At 32.9% G+C, this 23,804-nt stretch overlaps 1 protein-coding gene across 1 annotated transcript in view; it reads right to left on the reverse strand.

Annotated features, from left to right (window-relative positions):
- Positions 1 to 1,318: 1,318 nt before the first annotated feature.
- The window catches only part of Smp_125480 (hypothetical protein), a gene marked incomplete at its 5' end in the record, with an annotated part of 32,387 nt that continues 9,901 nt past the window's right edge, over positions 1,319 to 23,804 (reverse strand). Inside the window, 4 exons of the mRNA XM_018796288.1 lie at positions 1,319 to 2,660; positions 5,642 to 6,321; positions 12,132 to 12,572; positions 15,666 to 15,817. Coding sequence (XP_018650515.1) covers positions 2,506 to 2,660; positions 5,642 to 6,321; positions 12,132 to 12,572; positions 15,666 to 15,817 — 1,428 coding nt within the window. The 3' untranslated portion in view covers positions 1,319 to 2,505. The remainder of the gene's footprint in view (positions 2,661 to 5,641; positions 6,322 to 12,131; positions 12,573 to 15,665; positions 15,818 to 23,804) is intronic.

The raw sequence follows: 23,804 nt of genomic DNA on the forward strand, positions 1-23,804 counted from the left end.
GCAGTAATTTGCCGACTCGTGTAGTGCACTGTAGGTAGAGAGTTAGAATAGCCTACACAGATAACGGTTGTCATTGCTTGTAGTCAGTAACGTTTGGTGTGAGTGATGTTGGCTGATACAGAGTGATTGCTTGGAGTCTGTTTGATGGATTGTATAATTGGTTAGAAGTTTTTCAGGATAAGCGTTTTGAATCTGGGTCAAACGAATCTGTGCATATACGCTTACAATTCAGAGGCGGTGCACCTAGTGAAATGCTAAGACTAAAGTTACGCAGATCAATTCAAAGAACTTTTAATACAGGTAAACTACAATTAATGTTTTCCACACGTCCAATGATCACTCCGAGGTTAAAAGATAAATTATCAAAACTGGCCCCTTCTTTCTGTATCTATCAATTCAACTGCTCCTATGGAGCAAGTTTTATTTGTTTATTAAGATTTTATTGCCACAGTAATTTCTGATATGAGATTATTGTTAATTTATTTAGAAACAAAATGTATTTGCAGAGTATGCAACCATTTCATATGTAAATCGATGTAACTATCATTTATGAATGACCTTTGAGTGACTCTAAAGTAACTTTAATGTAATTCACCTGCTTATTAAGGTCAAAATGGGTTATAAATTAGTGTTAATGTTTCAAATCAAGGTTCGGAATTCGGGTTTTCTACACAAACTAACATCAGCTGCAATGCCAAATCACTATTTAGCCATACAGGTGAAAATTTCATGCCAGAATCCAAGACTTAATATTTTCAATTTCGTTGGTTTGTCCATAAATTGTGGTCTCGTCAGCAAATCTAGTATATCCTTATACCATTTTAATGTTTGTTTAAATTTAATTAATTATACCAATAATATATTCAATAGTTTATATAAATTGAATGATCATGATGTTCACTGTTAGCCAGTCTAGGTTATTTTTTTACTTTCAAATGAAAGATATTTTCAACCGCAAATAGAAATGTTTTATGGTCTTGAATAGCATCCATTATTACATAAATTAGAATAGTGTCTTATCAGTCCGAAACAGGTTATTATTTAATAAGTTGATGCACATCATTTACTTGTAGATTAGTAAGTAACAAGACGATACAGTTTTCAGTTTTCCTTGTACTTATTGAGACATCTCGTTACAGTATGTTTATGATACTCAAGTGTAACAATATACTGGCATATTCTTTATCAATTTATTTGACTATACTTAGGCGACATACACTTGAAATCTGTCAGGCTAACCACTTAATTAACATTTCGTCTCTCTTATATCCAGAGATACAATATTTCTTTCTTTAATCATGAAAAAAAGCACAACATAGAATAGTTGGGCATTATCTATTCTCTTGTTTAAAAATCTTTATATTCAAATTAGAGGAATACCAAATACTGAAGTGAGTAGCATAAAAATGAAATAAAACGTTTAATAAGATTAATAACTCAACTCATTTGTTATACGTTCTAACAAAACAGTTAAAATATTCATTAATATAATAAGATTAAGTTATAGGGTATCAAACTCTGTCATAAGTGAGGAGTACGACAGATAGGTAGATTGAATATGCAAGAAATTATAAAGAAAGAATGATAGAGAGGAGTAGGTAGTATAAGCATATAGTTATTTGTGTATTTATGTGGATGGGTACATAAGCAACTGAAAGTAAATGGGGAAATAAACAAATCGAATAATCTAAACAAGGACAGTACTCATTGCGGCCGGTTATAGATTAAAGGACAGCTGTTATATATATCTTTTGACAGTTTTTTATTTTATTTTATGTTTTACCCAGTCTGTTGAACATTGTGTTGATTAGTTTAACTGAAAATACGAAGTGCCTCTATAATCCTTAGTATGTAGTAGGTTAAATATATTCTAAAAGATTGTGCTTTTAGCCGTTAGTTCATTATGTATATTCAATGTTCCAATGCTTCTTACCACCTTACAAACTGTTCAATTTAATTCATTGGGTTTTTTTATTCTATTCAAATCTGTTAAGGATTGCGTTCTGTACATTTTCGTCAATCTTTTTATGGCATAGATGTAAATTATAATGACTGACGTCAAGGTAATAACGATCATGTGCAATACAAAAAAGGTTATGGTTTGTCGTTTAGTGAATTGACAATGCAAATGAAAAACGTTAATGAATAAATAGGACACGGAGATACATACTCACACGCATGTTACACAACAGAGAATAGTTAGGTTATATGTATCCCATGAACAAACACTAGAGCATGGATAAAACGACGAATAGGTTATTGTGACTAAAAATATGGAAGACATAAATAAAAAACTAACAATACATAGTTACTATTACGATACTAATATCATTGTGTACTGATAATAACAATGAAAGCATTAATGATTATGATTATCACGTAGCAAATTATTATTAAGTCTATCTATCTATATATATAAATGACAAAATGTTGCATAAAATAACTCTATTCCCTGTAAACTTGATTTTCTGACGAAAGAAAAAGAGAAAAATAAAACCAGTTCATTTAATTTGCAGTTTGCCCAATTCGAAATTTCACTGGTCGCCAACCAGATTCACTTGTATTATTTAGACGATTTGCTTCGATTGTGTTACTACCATTATTATTATTATTACCAATAGTAATATTAGAATTGTTATTCATTTGTCCAAAGGGTGTATCTAAATTGTTTTTTTATTCAAAGAATATAAAACAAGATAAAATAATTTTAATTATTCATTTATGCTAAATGAGCTAAAACTTAACAATTAGCGATTATATAGTTGAAATCACGAGTCTATTGAAGCTAGACCACCATAGAAACCGTGAAAGCTCTGGACGACCGTTTCGTCCTATTGTAGGACTCCTCAGCAGTGCGCATCGACGATCCCGCCTCACGAGATTCGAACCCATGACCTATCAGTCTCGCTTAATCTTAATTTCGTGGATTGGTTGAAGTTAGACATTAACACCGTTGGATGCCGGCCGGCTCAGTGGTCTGGTGGTTAGACTCTCGCGCGCGAGACTGATATGTTCTGGGTTCGAGTCTCGTGAGGCGGGATCGTGGATGCGCACTACTGAGGAGTCCCACAATAGGACGAAATGGCTGTCCAGTGCTTCTAGGTTTTCCATGGTGGTCTAGCTTCAATTGACTCATGATTTTAACTATATAAAAAATTACAAAAATCTGTACAAAACCACCTAAGAATTAGCGATTAATAGAATTAATGTTTAATGCAAAACAATGGAAGTGTCATTTTGGATATTTTGTTATTCATTTATAGCTGTGAATAAATTCACAATAGCTTATGAACTTATATAATAGTTGAGTAGTACTGTAGTGTTTGTAAACTATTTACACAGATCGTTCCATTCGAAAATAGATAAAGAAAGTCTTTATAATAGGCTAATATCAGTTGAATCACCGTTGTAAATTCATATATATGGTCTGTTATAACGCAGCGAGTATTGAAGACATTCGAGGTTTTGAAACTAATTGATAAATTATTATTATGTATATTTTGAATGTATAATTATAACATAACAGAATAATAATTTTTTACAGTATTGGTATTGTTAACTTTCGTTACATGATTTGTTACTACTTAATTATCGTTGGTTACTTATTCACCATTTACTTCGTTCTCTTCTATGTATATCATGATTATATGTAAAACGTGGGGGACAAAATCCGACCTAAGGCCTCTTTGCGGCAATGCTGGATAGTAGGAGAAACCCTGGCAATCAACTTAGGTGGTCGACGGAGATCGAGATAATCAAACACTCTGTCAAGTCCCAGAGTTACAATCTTTATAGTAAAACAAAAGAATAGATTTCTTTTATCTGTTATAACAAAATGTGCTCTATACCTATGCAATAAAATATAAAATGAAATCCTTAGAATAAATTAAAATCGAAAATCATATAGTTCACCTTTATATTCATTTGGTATTGTTTGTTTGAATCTTCCCATTAATGTTCAGGACTGCGATTGATCAGTATCTTATTGGCATATATGCGTCCTGTGAGGATTGCATTGATAATGCCTTAAATCACGAGCATTATAAGCGGAGATCGATAGTGGCTAACAGCGGAATCCAGCACGCGCGTTTCATCTTATCTGGGACCCGTTAGCTGGATGTACCTGCATCTCAGAGTTGATGTTCACTCCGGGACTCGAACCCAGTGACGTTCACTTCAAACGCCATTGCGTCATCCCATTCTTGCTTATAATGCTTGTAACTTAAGGCGATATCGAGGCAGTCTACACAGGATGAACATATGCTAATAAGAGACTGATCAATTGCAGTCCTAAACATGAATAAGAAGTTTCAAACAAATAATACAAAATGAATTTACACTTCACCTTATTACACAAGCAAGTGGCTATCAGAACTCAATAGCTAAGTGGATAACGTAATGGAATTTGAAGCAAACGGTACTGGGTTCCAGTACCAGAGTGCATATCAATTCTGGGATCCAGGTACATCCAACTGACGAGTCGCAAATAAGATGAAACGCGCGTGCTGGATTCCACTGCTAGCACCTATCCATCTTTCCTTATTATTCACCTTTGGTTTTAAATGTTACCTGTAGAAAATCTATTCATCTTTCTACTAAAACCTTATTTAGTAATGAATTTTTATTATTGACTATCAGATTATTGATTAGAATACTAACTAATCTATCAATTAATTAACCTGGCAACACTAAACTATTTATTTATTCTCATTATCAATTGATTTATGTTTAGAAACTAAAATCTAAAATGGACTTTAACTATAGAACACATTCTTTTTTTATAATTCCATAAGAAGTGATACTTATATAAATGTAACTAAGGTACTTGTTAATTTCTCCTTTTGTATCCAATAAAGTTATTCATTAACGAAGTGGGTAATTATTCACAATCATTCATAGTAAACTTAATCTAACGAGTGTATAGTTAATTATGAAATTAATAAATACACTTTATGTAATTAATTAGTGGGATTACTGAAATATAATATATTTGATTTAATTAATTAAGTAAAAACATATGCAACCTATGAAACTATAAATCATTAATTACATTACGAAACATATATCCGTACACGGAAGTAGTGAATACATATTTCGCTGTATTAGTCTATGAGTTATTAAATTTATGCCCGATAGTCTAGAAGCCAAAATGGTCAGCAGGTTAATTTACAATCGATCGATTAGTGAGTAGTAGCCAAATTTGCGTACATCTAACTGATTGGTACAGATTGAATTCAATCGATCAAGCATCAGTTTGATCACTAGTCTAAGTGATTCCTCATCAATTATGCCATGTTAAAATGTTACGTAATTATATCTCTTACTGTGGACGAAAGTGATACGAGTTAAAGTCCCTTAAGGAGTATGTGTTTTTACAAGATAACAAACAGGCCTTGCTGATGAGTACCATCAAGCACAAAACGTACGTCTAAGGTTCGTTATAGAATACCTCCAATCAATGAACATAATCAGGTTAATTTTTGTTTTTAGCAAAACACTCGGGAAGTCACTTATTATACGTACCAAGGTGTTTTAAATAGACAAAGATCCATTTGAAGTTATGAATTTTTAAGTTATATACAAACAAATGTTATTTCATTTTTACTGATGAATTATTCTAAAAACACATTACACAACTCACTGTTGTTTGAACTCATTGGTATAAATGGCTTTGGTGTAGGACCAATCAAATTGTCCAGAGGTGTCGGTGTAGTTACCGAACTGTTTGTAGCTAATGAAATAGATGACTTTCTGTATGCGTCCGACTCCCCATTATTATTATTATTATTATTACTATTATTATTACTTTGATTTACAGGAGCTTGTTGTTGTTGCTGCTTCATTAGAAGTTGTTGTTGTGTTTTTGATTGTGGAAGTTTCGAAACCATTTTTAATTGATCATGACTACGTATAGTTGGTCCAGGACCTGATGCTACTGTTACATTCATTCTATTCCCTGGCTCATCACCATCTTCTGTATTTTGAGCATCCCATTTTATTGCTCTAGCATGACGTTTGGCAAACATTTTAGCACCACGACTATCCGATGAATACAAAGCTGCAGCAATATCAAAACACTTTTGTGGATCTAAATCTGTGTGCAAATTTTTAGGGAATATTTTAATTTTCTCTAAAAATTCTTGTACTGTTTTAGGCTGACCTGGTGCAAATGTCATAGGTGGGGGTGAAGGAATCACTGGTTTTTTGGTTGGTTGAAGTCCAGGAAAACTTGGTGGTGGCGGAGGTGGGGGTGGAGGTGCTTCAGGAGGTGCCATGTATTCCAACTCTTCAGGACTTGCCTTAGAATATAAATGTAAAAAACTGATCGATAATCATTAAACATTTCTTTGATCTATGATTAAATTTATATACGTGGATGAGTCTCATTTACAAGTCGACTTTCAACAGTATGGAACTAGTTCTCACAGTCTATCCGTGTAAAAAAAATTAATATGATGGTTTGTACAACACACTGATGATTAACTCACCTCTGAGATTACCTTACAATTGCTTACACCCAAGACTACATCTCACCTCTTTAATGAAATTATAACGACTTTGAATCTGTTGTAACTGCTATTATTGAGTATGCTTATTAAGCTTTCTTTTATTGTAACATTTTTTCTAGATAATCCTTACGCTGCATGGGTAATCTTAAACCTTTTCTTAATTACATCATTCACTTCGTGATTGTAACAATGTACATAGAACATTTGCTTATTTTCAACGAAATTTACTTAAGACAGTAAGTCATAAAGTAATATACCTTGACCATAGACTCATCACAAGAATTCTTATTGTTGTTGCGTGTAATCTATTTTCGTTTTCTTGCTTCTAGTTGTAGACTCGTAAGCCTTCATTGCATTATTCATTTGCAAATATGACATTTCAGTCCTGCTTCCAAAAAAATACTTTCCATACCTATCACGCCCTATGCAATGTCATTCCAACACTCTCATCACGGTATTCTTCTTATTCTTAGTATCTTTAAGTCAAATATTCTGTTAGAATAATTTGACCATGTTTTTTTAATACTGCATTCCTTTTGTATCAATCTGATGGGCCTGTAAACTGGTGTGTATTCTGTAATTATGTTATTAAAATAACTAAAGATAAGAGTAATGTATCAATCAATTGCGACAAATTTCGATTCCTCTAATGAATGAATACTGCACAGTTGAGTGTAATTTTCACCAACGATTTATTTTAAGCCTCTAGAACTAGCTAAAACTACCTGATATTACCACATTAGTGTAGAGCGGATCAACACTCAGAGAAAAAACCACAAATATATTATAAATTAGGGTTTGAATTATAATCTCAAACGAAAATTGTGCTCTGATATCCCAGCACTGACCCAACAGATGACTGAAAAAGTGTTTTGGAATGCTAGATACAATATAAATAAATTCGCATAGATATAACTCAAGACATTCTATTCAGCGGGAGAGCATTGTATGCATATTTAAAACAGTTGATTGTTATCCAGTGTTTCTTATTCCAAACTTCAGCAACCTTATTTTAAGGCTCATTTAGTAATGAATATCGTTTGTTATTTACTGTTTTATTGACGGACCTCGCAGGTTGCTGCTTATCGACATAAATATGTTTACAGTATTGTACTAGCAGACTATTGTTTATGATAGAGAATGTTCGACTTGAAGAGATAATTTTTGTTACAAGACAACGTCAACCGGAATATCATCAAGTAGATAACAGTGGACAATGATTTCTTCAGAGACTTGAACCCCTAACCAATGTGAACCAATAGGGGATTAAGCCTAAAAGGTTATGATATTTTTATGGGGCGGATTTGAACTCCAGTAGTTCATATTTCCGAATTCAGTCAGTCAGCTTTAGTGATTAGTCATCATCCATCATAACTAATTATAACCATCTGACTCCTTAAGTAGTTGATCCCCTAAGATTACAGCTTTTCACTACGAGTTCAGAAATCCTTCTCATTAGTTATGTCGTACTTATAATTAAGTTTAGGATCTATGGAAAATTTTCAATTTATTGTATTTTCTTGTAGCTAATCAACTAAAGTTGGAAATATAGACTACCGGATTCCAACTCAGTGCCTCGATGATATTTTGATCGTCCCAAGAGTTAAATTTCTTTGATTCAATAGTCGGAGAGGTTAGAGATTAAAACTTTCATGTAGTTGGAAACTATGAATAAACAACCACCAAATTCTGATTTTATTATTTTATCATTTTATATTTGAATGGCTTATTCAACTATTTTCAGCCTATTTTATTATCGCATGTTGGCACATTCACTTCTATAATCTGAACTCAAATGATTTCAACTTATTACTAGAGGCATCAAGTGAAGGACGTGATGCTCATAGGTCAGATCCCTGTAGGGATTGTAGGTATAAACTGCTAGGGAATCTCAATTTGAGACAAAAACTGCTATTCAACCATTCTTAGTTTTGAATTGTATCTCAACTGACATCAAGGGAATAGCCGAATCAAAAATAAATACTTTTACTAAATAATAGGATACTGAATTTAAAATTGATATTACGACAAACATAATCAGTTAAGTATATCAATCTCCACAAAACTCCTCTATCGATATTTTTGATAATTTAGGACAACATATATAGACGAACAATATTGCTTTCATATAAGAACTCTCGTCTAAATTAGAGCGAATAGTTTCACAATATTTGAGCGCCGAGTTGATGTAAGACATTAAATAGGAATAATATATATTTGTAACCTATAGAAACGTTAGATTACTTCAAATTCATTCGCTGAGATTTTACAAATATATTATTCCTATTTAATATTGCTTTCAGTTAGATCCTCATCAGGCTTTAGTCTAATATACGTTAATATTTATATACATATACGAAATGATTAAACCAATCAAGACAGTTTATGGGTTATTGATAACAGTGGAATAGATTACATAACATTAAATAGGAAGAATGTATTCGTAAAATCTCAGCGAATGAATTTGAAGTAAATCTAACGTTTCTCTTGGCAATCTGTTCCAAGCTTTTTCAGGGAAATATAATCCAACATCAAAATTATCAAATATAATTAGGTACATGGTTCTCCAGTTCACTGTATACTGAATAGGTCATCCAATCAACGTTAAAAACATTTAAAGTAGGTAAGAGATATGTGGTGTGAAACGAAAAGTGTTAAGATGACATATTTTGTGTACATGTAAGTGATATGAATCAAAATGTCACAGCATGGATAAAATGAAGATAAATAAACAAGATAAAGGAATGAATTCAAAGAGGAAGAATGTATTTGTAACCGAATATTTGTGTTATTTTAATGATTCAGTTAACTGTTTAACGAATTCAGATAAGAAAACTCTTTAGAACCATTGAATGTAATTGTTGTTACTCAGAAAATATGAGATAAATAGAATGGAAAAGGAATTCAGGTTTTTACTTATTAATGATTAGTTGGCAAGGTAGAGCTAATTGTGTTCCATCTCTCCTATTAGTACTGTTTGGATTCGCCCATATGTATAGGGCCTTGGCTGTTAGTCTCGCTTTGTAAGAATTAAAGCCTTTTTGAAGGATTCTTGTGCCATTGAAATCAATTGTATGACCCGATTCTATCGTGTGTAATGCTTTCTCTGACTTATTCTCAAGTTTTCTTACATTATCTGAAGACTTAGAAATGTGCTTTAAGCATAGTTTGTGTCCCTTCACCTTCATACACAGTTGCCTTATGTTTTACCTACTCACGTTGCATTACAGTCATTGCATTTGATTTCATGGACACGGTTGTGTTGTTCCTCCTTGGATATTGGGTTTTTGATTCTTACTAGTTTTGATCTTAGACTGTTGTTTGTTCGAAGGAATACTTTTATGTTTTGAATAGTTAGGAACCTTTTGATCTCTTCTAAAATATCCTTACGATATAGGATCACCATTGTTAACTCTTTTTTTAATAATATCGTTTTGTTCTCCGGATAATTATTTTTCATTAGAGTGGATATAACAAAATTCATTTCCATTTCTATATCATTTGATTCAGTGACAAGTTTTGGAACTTTGGTGATCAAATTTTTGGCCACTGTCACTTTGTTAGAGCGTGGATGTGCCGACTTAAAATCTAGAAATTTCCCTGAATATGTCGGCTTTCGGAAAATACTAATTTTTAAACAATCATTATATTTCCTTTCAACTAAACAATCTAGGAAAGGTAACTTGCGTTCAGTAGATTCAAACTCCTTGGTGAATTTGATTTTATCATAAAAGCTGTTGACATGTTTAAATATTTCGTCTAAACCATCTCGTTTTATAATGACAAAAGTGTCATCTACCTATCTTAATCAAACTTTTGGTGGGAGGAAACACATTGAGATTGCACTTGTTGCCATTAAGTGTATGAATAGGTTAGCAGCAGTTGAAGAAACCGGTGATCCCATAGCTACACCTGTTTGTTTGTACAAATCTCCTCGAAAACTGAATATAAACATAGATCTAACGCTTTAATAATGTCTGAGGGACGTAGGGGACGACGTTGTTTAAGTTCAGTGTTAGAACCTAAGAGATTATATACAATACCTAAAGCTTTCTTAACAGGAACATAACTAAATAACATGGTAGTATGATGTCAGGTGTACTAGTTATGATGAGAATAATAAAGGCTTGAAACAATGTTTCATGATGGGAAATAGGTCAATGATTACAAAAATATAGGCGCTGAAATAACATTCAGAAAAATTATAAGATTACGTAATAAGAAGTGTTCAGATAATTGGACCGTGAAGCGTATATTTGAGAAAAGAAAAGAGTGGGAGGGGGTGGAGAAAAATAAACGAAGAAAGTGTGCGGAACATAATAATAAATAAAATCATTTATTAAGACCAAAGGAGAGATAAGGGTGTTGCAAATTTCTTATGAACACAAAGACTTGGATTGTTAGCTCAAATTCGAGCTGTTAAGGATATAAGGATCTAATCGAAAACAATATAGTTCGCTTATATCTGATATTCAAAATCACAATATAGGGATATTTCAAATTTTGGTAATCACAGTTGTTATGTATCATGAATCATTTGAAATTAGAAATACTGTTCACTGGATTTGACCTTAGTAGAAGTTTAACAGATAACACTCTCGCTTTGAATCTACGTATAGAACAGCTTGTGTGTGTCTTATTAACAGTTGTAATGTTTGACCCTATTAGCTTATTTGCCAAGTAAAGATTCATATACTTGGCTATGAGGCAAACATATCACTTAGTAGCCAGAAATCGAAGAGTCCTATGTACTAAGTCATCATTCCACTAATCAATTTAGGAAATATTTAATCTACATATTATCAAAAAAATATCACTAACCAACTCAATAGGATCTGGTTGAGGTTCTGGACCTTCTTTCACATGTTTTTCTGCTCGTTGTCTTTGTTTTTCAAACATACATGCACCTTTCGACTCGAGGTTATATGGATCATGTAAACTATTCGCAACTCTCCTGGCCATTTCAATTTGTTCTTCAATTGTTGGATAATATTTTGTTGGATCAGAATAGAATGATGAATCAGCATAATTCTTTTCTATGTAGAACAATTGATAAACAAAGAAATTAAAAGTAATCTAATTGAGTAATATTTAATTTAATTTTAATATATTCTGTTGTATCTAGCACTTGAATCTTTGCTATACCGGGTAAAACTTGAGCACTCGAATGCTAGAACCCTCCATGTCGTAAATGAAAAGACGAGTGAGAGGGAATGTTATTCCAGTGTCAAATATGGTACAAACACTCAGGTATTCATCGTTTTTAGTAAAAACGAAATTATCATTACAATCATCCAATCCGCATGCAGTAGTTTTTAGCAATTGTCCGAACAGGAATCTAGAGTGTTTTTCCATGACATCCATGACATTACCTTGATCAGAGTCGTCTTACAATCGATTGTACAGAATATTTTGACTGTTCCCTTGTACTATTTAAATTTTCATTAATCTTATTTGTTTATTCATTTATTTTCTGAAGAATTTGCTTACTTTTATTATTGACAATCCTCCTAATGATCAATTACCTAATCAAACCATGGTAATAATACCTAGGAATAATTAACATTTCTTGTAGATCATCACAATTCATACAAAAACACATTTTTTTTCTTTCTAAATAACCTACTTTTAAGCTCTGGTGCAATCGGTGGCACATCGAATTCTCGCATTAATTGTTTCACAGAAACACTTGTAACATCTGGATCATGAGGTATAATAGGTGGATCAATTGATTGTTGTCGTACTGGAGGTGGTATATGTACTGTTTGTATTTGAGGTGGTGTTGGAATAGCCACTGGTTTTTGTGCAGGTACATGTATTGAAACTGAATGAGTTTGTTTTAATGGCGGACGTTTAGATTGTACTGGTGTTTGCTGAGGTGGAATGTTGTACTCTTGTACCGGTTGTGGCGGAGGTGGCCAATTTCGTCGAGCTGGTTTCAGTGGCATTTCTTTCTCCCAGAATAACTGTAATTCAGTTGTAGTGATCTCTTGTGGTTTTTGCTTAGATAATAAAGCTTTGTTATCCATATAGACTGTTTCTGTATTTTTATGTCGTTCATATCTTTACAAAAAAATGTATGAAGTATATAAAGATAAAATAATACGCAAAAATTCAAACGAACTATTACCATAAAAATATTATGTGGGACCATCAGTATAGGGTTGTGGAGTTTGTTGAGTTTTTGGTTGAGATCATGAATCGATCACTGTTAGACCATTGGGAACCTAGAAGCACTGGATAACCTTTTCGTCCTAGTAGGAAACTCCCCTGTAGTATGCATCCATGATGCTACACGCGAGATTCGGATCCAAAACCTTCGGTATCGCATTGCTGAAGGGTGTCATACTAGGACGCAACGGCCGTATAATGCTTCCGGGTTTCCAATGGCGGTCTGATAGTGATAGATTAATGATGTCACTTATGTGAGACTGTTTATTTTACTTTCTTATGAACACTGAACACTTTTCTGATTAAAATCATCATTGAATTACCCAGTTTTCAATAATTAAGTTAAAGTCTTACCAGTAACAATAACTTTGAATGCGTCTGTTCCAAATCAATATTTCGCATCATGTTTACTATTTTCTAATTGATTGTCATGACTTTTAGTCCGCTACATTTTTGTATTTTTCAACTCCATACTTTAGTTTCTATCACAAACTGAGTGGTTGTGTTGTGTGAAATAAAATTTAAATATTTACTTTATTTTACACCACGTCTTCTTCGTGGGTTAAGAGCTAATTGTTGATGTGGGTGCTTACCAGATGCTATTATTGAGTACACAATACAACAGCCCGTATTCGTATAGTTCAGTCGTTCCTTAATTTTCAGGTAATATAAGCCAACTGAAGACCCCAATCCACAATTGTTTGTACTAACACTTAAGACTTACAAATATAATGAGTATCATTAAATAAAGCATGTAATGAGGTTTGTCACAATGAATACATATTTAATTTCTTGGCTTAAATGTTTTATTCAGTACAGTTTGCAAAAATTAAGCTATCAATCATTGATCTTCGCTAATTAGACATAATGCTTTTTCAAGTAGGCTTGAAAAGCTAAGTTCCATGTAGATGTTTTTCTTTAGTCAACTATTCCATTGTAATGATTTCGTTTATCTTACTGCCAAATAAATTCACTGGAATGGAATGAGGGAGGGTTTTTTTAGAAGAAATAACTCAGGTTAGCTTATTTACTACGGTTATCTTTTATCTTTCATCTTTCAGTCAATCCGATCTGAACAATTCAGTAGACTAGGTATATTAGGACAGATAGTACGCCAAATGGACGTTTTAAACCTATGTAGTACATTTAATAGTATAATAACATTTTACTCGACAATAATCCAAATAGACATGGAGTAATTTGTAGTTGATTGTGACGTAAAAAAAGTTCAATCGGTTGAATAAAAAATAAGAAAATTCTAAATTCTCGAATTAAAAATGATCAAATTTTTTTATAGTCATTACATGGTTTTCTATCTACTAATGAAAAATAACAATAACTGATTAAACTTTATGATAAGATCCGTTTCAACTTTAAGTTAATAGTGAAGTGAGATTTCGTTGTGATTAAATTTTTGAAACTAATTAAATTCATACTTTTATAGTTTCATATGGATAAAACTAGTTCAGCATGTACGATTGTCATATACTATATCTTTTTAATAGTTGAACTCATTAGTTGATCTAATCTAGATCATCGTTGAAGACCTGAAAGCAATAAACAGCCGAATCGTTCTAGTGTGGGAATCCTCAGCAGTGCACATCCACGATCCACCACGCGACAATCAAACCCAGGACCTTTGGTCTGGCTTGTGAACTATTGAGCTCTACGCCAATGAGCCGGCATTTTACGGTGTTAACGTCTAACTTTAATCGATCCATAATCTCGCACAACCCTTCATCCATTGTCTGAGGTGGATAACTGTCTCCACCCAACACGTATTGTACTCCACTGGTCACAAGTTGTCATAATAGATCTCTCAAAGAATAAATATGCACGATATTTTCATATGGTCCATTTTGCTCATTTGGTTGGTTTCGATTGTCCAACATTCAGTGAGATGTATTCCTATTCTGGTTCACACGGCGTACTCTGGATACATATTTATCATTTTTGTAATTGACATGTTAACTGGTATTTATGGTAACTCGCTGATTTCATAATTTAATTGTTTCTTTATATATATAATCCTGATTGATTTCTCATAAACTCTACGACTTATCAATACAATGTAGAATCAAAAGTAAAACACAAAATGTACTTTTATTGCCAATTTATTTCGGATATTCATATGAGCCTTTGGGGTTAACTACACTCTAACTTAGGATACGAATCTTTTAATGGGTTTATATAGAATTTTACAAATATAATGAATGTGGCAAACAGTAAGTAGATATAAACACAGAGAAAACACACAGAAAACGAGCATGAATTTAATTAACGAGTATAATAATAAAAGAGATACGTCTAAATAAGGTCACAGTTACTTAGGATAATAATGCAATTACTATGACAACATAAAAGATGACTCGTTCGTCACATGCCATCAGACTTATTCATATCTACTGGAAAGTTCGAATACATTCACATGGTCGTACAGAAGCTGCCACATTAGATTGAGGAGAGTTGAACTCCTTCATGCAATATTCACACGCCAAAAAAACGGGAAAATCCTCAAATATGCTAGAAGTTTCACTTTTACCGTATATTGGGAAAACGACAGTTATCCTCACATTTAAAATGTCATTTAAGTAATTTCATTTTATACTGTTTGTTAGCATGGTATCAATAATAAATAGATTTCTAACCAAATATTACATGTTATTAACTGTTCAATCAAAAAGGTCAAGAAGTGTTAACAGTAGAGGAATCAACGGATTAATTTTTAACTCCCACTGATTAGTATTGATTAGTATGTAATTCGGATTCAGATTTTCTTACCGAAAAGCGGTGACTGTATTAGCAAATAATCCAAATTTCGATCGGTGAGCTCCATTTTCTATTTGGGTTAGTTAGCTTCCACAATGATAATATGGATTAAAATAAGGTGTATTTTGATTTACACTTAGTCAATTAACAATAATTTTCAAATCTCAATATAGGAAGAAACATTAAATTAAGTAATATCAGAGAAACATCAATTACCTTCCTACTATTATTTCTAATGTATAAGATGCAAAATCAATAATTTGTACAGCTTGCGCATGTGACATATCCAATGCATCTACACCATTAATTGCCAATACATGGTCGCCTTCACGCAATCCTGCTTGTTCAGAAGGACTACGATGCCTTATCTAGAATAAAATTGAAATAGAGTGAAATTTGGAAGCAAAAGACATATAGATGTTTATTATAAATATAAAATGAATATGAAGCCGGTTAATAAAGAAAAATACGTTAATACATACATTTCTGATATTACAAAATGTAGAAACCTCGAGATGATGATCCATTAACTCACTTTGAGATTGTTAATTCATTGAACATAAAACATTAGGAAAACTTAAAAACATACACCATTTCTATTTAACCAGGAACAAGCCTTTAACCGTTGATTTGTAGAATATTAAAAAAATATATCAGATGAACTATATTTCCAACACTATTCTCACAAAGCACTGTTACTAGTGTTATACTTTGTTTTCAGACTTTTTTAAAATCTGACTGACAATTTGATTGATTGACATTGGTGCTCAGCATAGGACACATTATCAAAGTATTTATCGATAAAATCGTTTGTTTTCAGGTAACTCACGGTGATAAAAGACTTGCTTTGAACAAAATCTATTATGTAATCAATAAATTTGAGTGAATATTGCAAATTTAAATATGGGTAGTTTAGATTGATTGTACTGAATTTTCAGTATTGCTCCATCTGCTATTATCTAACACTGATTTCCAGGATCTCAAAAATCATAGCCTAACAGAGTTCTGTTTCCCAAAAAATTATGGTAAACTGGATGTTAGTCTGCTGTCACATACAGCCTAGTTAAAATCGACTTCAGCTCTGATTAATATCCCACTTCGAGGTCACTGGTATTAAGCAAGGATAATATTTTCCGAAACTAATCCAATTACAGACTGAATTTCAATTCTATCATTTCACAAAAGTTGTTAATTATAAGCAGAGATGGATAGTGGCTAGCAACGGAATCCAAAACGCACGTTTGGTCCTATTTGAGACTCGTCATCTGGACGTACCTGAATTTCAGAGTTGATGTTCACTCTGGGACTCGAACTAAGTACCTTTCGCTCCAAATGCCATGACGTTATCCACCCAGCTACTGATTCCTGATAGCCACTTGCTTGTGCAATGGGATGAAGTTTAAATTCACTTAGTATTGTTTGTTTGAATCTTTCAATCGATGATTTGGACTGCAACTAATCAGTCTCTTATTGGCATATGTGCATACTGTGCATATTGCCTGAATATAGCCTTAATTCACAAGCATTATAAGCAGAGATGGATGGTGTCTAACAGTGAAATCCAAGATGCGCATTTCTTCCTATTTGAAACTTGTCATTAAGGCTTTATCGAGGCAATACACACAGTATACACATATGCCAATAAGAGACTGATCAATTGCAGTCCTAAACATCAATGGGAAGATTCAAACAAACAATACTAAGTGAAATTTTGAATAAATTGAGCATTGGGTAGATTATTGTAAATAAATAATATATTTGCAATATCCCAATGAGTAGAAAAATAGATTTTCTGACGTTTCATGACTCAGTGTAAGCCAATTCTTCAGAAGAAGTGAAGTTGTTAATGTGAATGAAGAAGGATTATCATAGAGCAATATGAATTAATGTTGATGAAATTATAAAAGAAAACTAGAAAACACACTCGGTCTATGCTCCACGAGGGGTAAGTGAGAAGATGATTTCTAAAACTCGACTGTTCTGATTAGCATTGAAAATGTGAGTAACAGTTCATGTTGTCGATTGTTTAAAATATAAAAAAGTCGAAATTAATATTCACAAATTACTCTGAGATGAATTCTCGAAATTGGACACTAAGAACTAGATAAACATGGAAGTTCATTAGTTTTCAATGACCAATCACTTTAAAAATCCCAGTTCAACTAGAATTTAATCAGAATGTAAATAGCTTACTAGTAAAATTTCTGGTTACGGTACTAAGGGATACTTATACAAACCTAAAAGGAGAGCATTGGTTCTCCAAAGTCCTGGTGAAATGTAAGTTAAATAAAGCTTAGTACTACTTGTTCTCCAGCCCAGCCAAATTAACATCACATGTGTATCGCTAAGCTCAGTGATGTTACTTGATCAAGAAAAGAAAGGAAAGTATAACAATCTTACCGAATAAACAAAGTGTTTACAAACTATTTAAAACTTAGTCTTGTTTCATAGTGTTTGTCAACAAACGATTTCATTTGAACGACCAATCATTTTTATAATGGTAGAACAAAATGTGGGTTGGTATCCTGGTGCCATAAATGAAAAAATATTTTAATCATATGACCGTTGAAAATTCACCTCTAATTCTTTTATCACTACGACAATTATTTTTACTATATTGTTAATGTTAAGGTCATTTTCAAGCTATGTATTTGATTGGTTGGGTTGGATGATTAATTATTTGACCTTTTATATTTAAATGTCATCAATTAACGATTGCCCGATCATTTAATTTGTATCATATCCTATTAGATGTTATTTGACTGGTTTTAGGTCGTAAGATTTAATCCCAAAAAGACTGAGGAAGCGCTTTTACTTCTTCTTTGTTCTAAGCCTTACAACTAGGAGAAATGGTTTATGGATAGGTGGTAAGCTATTAGTGGCACAATGTATGGAAGAAGACAAAAACTGATAACCGATGAATATTAAGCAGCATTGAAATTAGAGACAATACTGGATGAATATCGTACTATAAAGAATTAATGGTATACATGGTTAAAATGAATGCTTTAGTGAGCAAACATAGCGCTGAATTGAAAAATAATTTTGCTCTTTATTCTATCCTGATACTATGATTTATAATAAAATACATCTTATGTAAATTTCTGGTTTACCAGGGATCTTAGTACCTGTGCAATTGCTCCGTAGGATCGAGCCATGGTGTTCAGCTTTTATAATAGCCTGAATGGTAGCTGGTTCTCCTTAAAACCAATGCAAAATCACCCTCTAGCAGAGTATATTTATAAATAATTATTGTGTAAATGTAAGATGGAGGTGAGCTATCTAATCTCACCTCTCATAGAAACTTGTATCCTCATGATATTGTAGTACTATTGTAGTGCTGTATAGCAAGTATGCTATTAACTTGTTCGTGATACATTATGATTGGTGATGAGGACTGAACAACTGTATTACTTAGATCGGTTCCAAAAATCCAAAAATCTCCACAATCCCATACTGACATTTAAAATAATAGTCAGCGGTAAATGAAGCATGTGTGTTCTTAGTTTACAAAAAAACGAATACTTTACAGGTGAAATCAATAAGTTTAAGATGAGTAAAAACAGTATTTGTTAACATTTGGATAACGTTATAACTATCACAAGTACGCAATTGTAAGAGTAAAAATCATACGTTTAACATGTTGTTGCTATGATGAAAGAATTATTTTTTTCACGATAGTTAAATAATTAAATGTTAAAGAATGATTAGCTATTCTGAATTTAGCCCCCAAATGCCCTGGTACGGTCGAGAGTGGGGAGAGTACTCTCTCCCTCTCCAAATGCTCTCACATGGCCACGCGTATACAGCCTCTGCCAGGGAAGTCCTACTCACTGCCTTCTCGTGGCAGGGGTGTTGTTTATGAAATTGAGAGGACGAAAAGCGAATGTCCGGCGCTTTAACCGGGTTGGTGGACACGGAAAGTTCACCTAGAGGAGTTGGGAAACTCTCATTCCAAACCAATGGTACACATGGGTTCCAGGATCTAGAATAAAAAATGGCGTATGAATCAATCGTTGGTCACCGGATATCATGGGACTGCATCTTCTCACGATGCTCCACTGTCTTGTGGATCAGGTCTTTAGGTCCAAGGCTCCAGGTATGGCCTTCTAAGAATATCACTTGCTTCGGTTTGGGCACCCGGGCAGTATCACAGCCCTCACACAGATGAAATGAGATTTGTGCGGCGCATATGAATCTGGTGCCCCTTTGTACGAATATTTAAGTGTCCAACTAAACAAATAAATAATTCTGAATTTTATATAGTTGAAATCATGAGTCAATTGAAGCTAGACCACAATGGAAAACCTGGAAGCACCGGACGGCCGTTTCGTTTTATTGTGGGACTCCTCCTCCTCCACAAAACCTCTTTCTAATAATTCTGAATTTATTAAATTGATTGAATTTCGAAAATTGTGAAAAATTCAATCGAATGAATGAAATCTACTTCATGAATAAAACATTTATTAAACATCGTGGAATAATATTAGTTACGTAAAAATCACCTCCAATGTAAATGAAAAATGAATAAACCTCTCTTGGTAGTAGGTCAACATTCAGATAGAACAGAAATGTCAACTCAAGAATTATTGTATTCTTTGAGCTGGATTATTTAGTTGCAAAGTTATCATTGTCTTTCTCGACAACATTAGCATTACTTATTTCAAAAAACCACATACTTTAAGTGCCTAACGCTTTATCCGCTTAGCTACTGAGTCCAAATATAAATTGACTTGTGGAGTCAAATGGAATTTTAAATTTGTTTTTACGGTTTATTAATATTTGTTCTTAGTTGATGCTAACTACTGTTATTGATCAGTTTCACAGTTATATCTATCTGATAACTACCAGATATGACGAAACGTATAACCTGGATTCAATCGCAAGCCACTATTCAACTCTGTTTAAATCTTTGATGGACTGTTACAAATAAACATACTTCTTTATTCACACTATATACTTAAATGCTGATCACTTCTTTTAGATTTTTCATCATGATCCAAGCTAACACTTCTAACCTGGTGTTTTTTTCATTAATACAAATATCCTACATCAATATTGTCATAATATCAGCTAGCTTTGTACTAGGTAGGACGATAGATAGAGAGAGGTGGTTAATGTAAGGACAAGGGTATACAAAGTCAAAACGAAACTACTGATCTATGCTTTTTTGAAATACTTTGTTCCACCATCTGGAATTTTAAATAAACCTACATGTTGTTGTTCGTACACGAAAAATAAACATTAGAAAAGAAATCAATCAACACAGAACCACACACCTACGCACACAATAACAGAAACGAATACAAAAATTTGCTGGTAAACATGATTTCTTCCTATTGTACTTATTTCGATTATCCAAATTTTAGAATAGTATCAAAATTGTCAAATATAAAGGTTAAAATTGAACTGTTTGGTAAGTGATAGCAACTATTTAAAATTAGGACTTGTAGTTCTATTGTTTGTTATTCATGCATTGTAGGGGAGAATATAATTAAAAATAAACATAATGATTAGAGACTATGAAAAAATCCCAAAGACAGGAACTGTGAGCACATTCAATCTTGAATATCAACCATGGAAAAACGTGAAATTTCTACGAATATAAATCACAGAAAAAAGTACGTTCGGTATACAAGATAAATGTGAGAATACTCAAAAGCAGGCATATTCACCCGTAATGATTTTCAAACAGAATAAAAGTACATCTAGGATACTGCTGAGAATTACAATCCAACTTAATTATAGAGTTTCGTCTCTAATGGTAACATCGAAACAGGTCACTTAGGATCCAATATGTCCCAATATATATTGATCATTTACAGTCCTAATTATCAACAGTAGGAAAAGCACAAATCTTTACGAATAATAGTAATAACATATCTAATTATCATTAAATATGTTAATAGTCATCTTGATTAATTGAATTAAGTGTTCTCTTTTTTTTTAGAAAAGACCTCTTGTCCACAATACAAAAAATGAGATTATTCACACTATTTTCCCCTCTAAATGAAACATATTTTTCAAAGATCAATGACCTTACTTGATACATTGTGATCAAATTTGTATTCATTAGCTGTTAGGTAGGTGAGAATCATGTTTATAACTAATTAATCTGTCAGAATAAACAGGTTAATACCAGTAGGGTTTATTAATCTACTTCATACATACATATATACTCCATGTTTTTCAATAGTGACATGTTTCTGAGGTTAAATGATCAGTCAATGCTTTGGTGTTTTAGAATTTTTAGTCAGTTTATTTGATTTCTCAACAAAACGGTAATCTTATAGTTGAATTCATGAGTAAACTGGAGCTAGAGAACCATGGAAAACCTGGAAGCATTAGACGGCCGTTTCGTCCTAGTGTGTGACTCCTCAACAGTGCGCATCTATGATCTCGCCTCGCGAGATTCGGACCGAGGACCTATCAGTCTCGCGTGCGAGCGCTTAACTTTTAGACCGACAAGCCGGCATCCAACGGTGTTAATGTCTAACTTCTACCGACCCACGAAATTGAGCAACCGTCGACCATTATCTTCAGTGAGTTACTATCCCACAACAGACCCGGGTTCAAATCTCGCGAGGCGGGGTCGTTGATGCGCACTGCTGAGGAGTCCCACGATGGGACGAAACGGACGTCCAGTGCTTCCAGGTTTTCCATGGTTGTCTAGCTTCAATTGACTCATGAATTCAACTATAAAATTACTAAAATCTCCACAAACCCCCTTCTGAAAACGGTAATCGTTTAAAAACGTCTTAGTTATGAGTTGATTTTTGATTATTGGTTTATATAATTGTAAACATAATTTCCTTAATTAAATGTTCACATTTGTACATTATTTATTTAATCAATAATCAATAGTTGTTTAAGAATCAATAATTCATAATTGACATTATTGAGAAAACATTAAGTAAAATACAATAATTGTATATTACACTAATTGATTTCCGATTGCTTATAACGGGTAAGTCATTATTGAACTTTGTTAATAAGAATAAAATTAAATAATTTTGAATCTGAGTGATTTAGGTACGAAACATAGTGGACCCACCAGTTCCCACAAGAGCTCTTATAGAACATCGTAACTTATGTTCAAGGTTTTCGGATGTCTACTTTTGACAATTGAACGTGAAAATATAGACCAAGCCACCTCTAGTTAATTAGGCAAGTGAGGATGTTGTTGTCAATCGAGTTCTGTCGATCAATCTGCATTATTACCACTATTTCAATTGAATAAATACGGAAACTATCATATTTTCATTTTAGATTATTGGAGGCAGTCGACAAGAAACCCTGAACCTGGGCTTTATGCTAGTTGCCAGCCGTCAACAAGGTGAACTTGAAATCTATAAAGAACTTGAGCTCTGTGGCATTCTAACCCATTTCAAATTATTTCACTCTGAGATGTTTCCACTGATCTATTTAGGGACAACTTACCTCTTTCAGGATTGAAATATCTATATTACTTGATAACAGAATAGTGAACAATGTCATGTTTGTCTATTCCTTAAATGGTCAATGTTAACACCTCACACTATGAGCTAGAGTGATCGGAGTTCGAACCACTTGAAGAGCTTCGATTTCCTCAAGATTCTAGATGCTTCTTGTTGGTGAGTTACGATTAGCACAAAACCTGGATCCAAGGTTTCCTTTCTAATAACTCCAAGAATTTCAAACCTCAAAATAAGTAAAATGGCTGAGGATATGACTCAGTAGTATACATGCACTTAGTCTTTATTTACTACCACATGAGATAACACAAAATCGACTATTCTCCTCTTATCGCTGAGTTTTTTGTAAAGGTGTATATAATTTAATAGAGCACTAGATACCCGTATTGTTTACATTTAATAAGCCACAAAACTTCACACACAAACTGCCTTATATGTGATCATTCCTTTGACCTTCAGAACTAGCACGATAACTTTTAACTATCAGTCTGTTTATGTGACATATTCCAATCTTCAACTATTGTAAATGATAATTTGATGTCGAACTTTCTATTTCACTGATTTAACAAGTTATAATTTGTGACCAAAAATTCAAAAGCCTAGTAACCAGTACTCACGAGCTCACTTATATTCATAGAGTCATTTCGTATACTCCACAAAATCACATGATATCACTTATCGATGAAAACTATCTATAGTCTATTTTTCTTGATAATAACTAATTTACCAGTCGCCACATTGAATAACGTCAAATAATAATAACAGACAAATCTAGTAAAACAATGCATTAATTATATTACGTCATTTAAAACATGAAAACTATTTATTTCATTTATTTATCGGAATTGAAAATATCAAACGAAACAATTAGATTATTTTCAGAAGGGGATTGGTTGAAGTT

The sequence above is a fragment of the Schistosoma mansoni genome, chromosome 2 (genome assembly GCF_000237925.1).
Source record: "Schistosoma mansoni strain Puerto Rico chromosome 2, complete genome".
Lineage (NCBI taxonomy): Eukaryota > Metazoa > Platyhelminthes > Trematoda > Strigeidida > Schistosomatidae > Schistosoma > Schistosoma mansoni.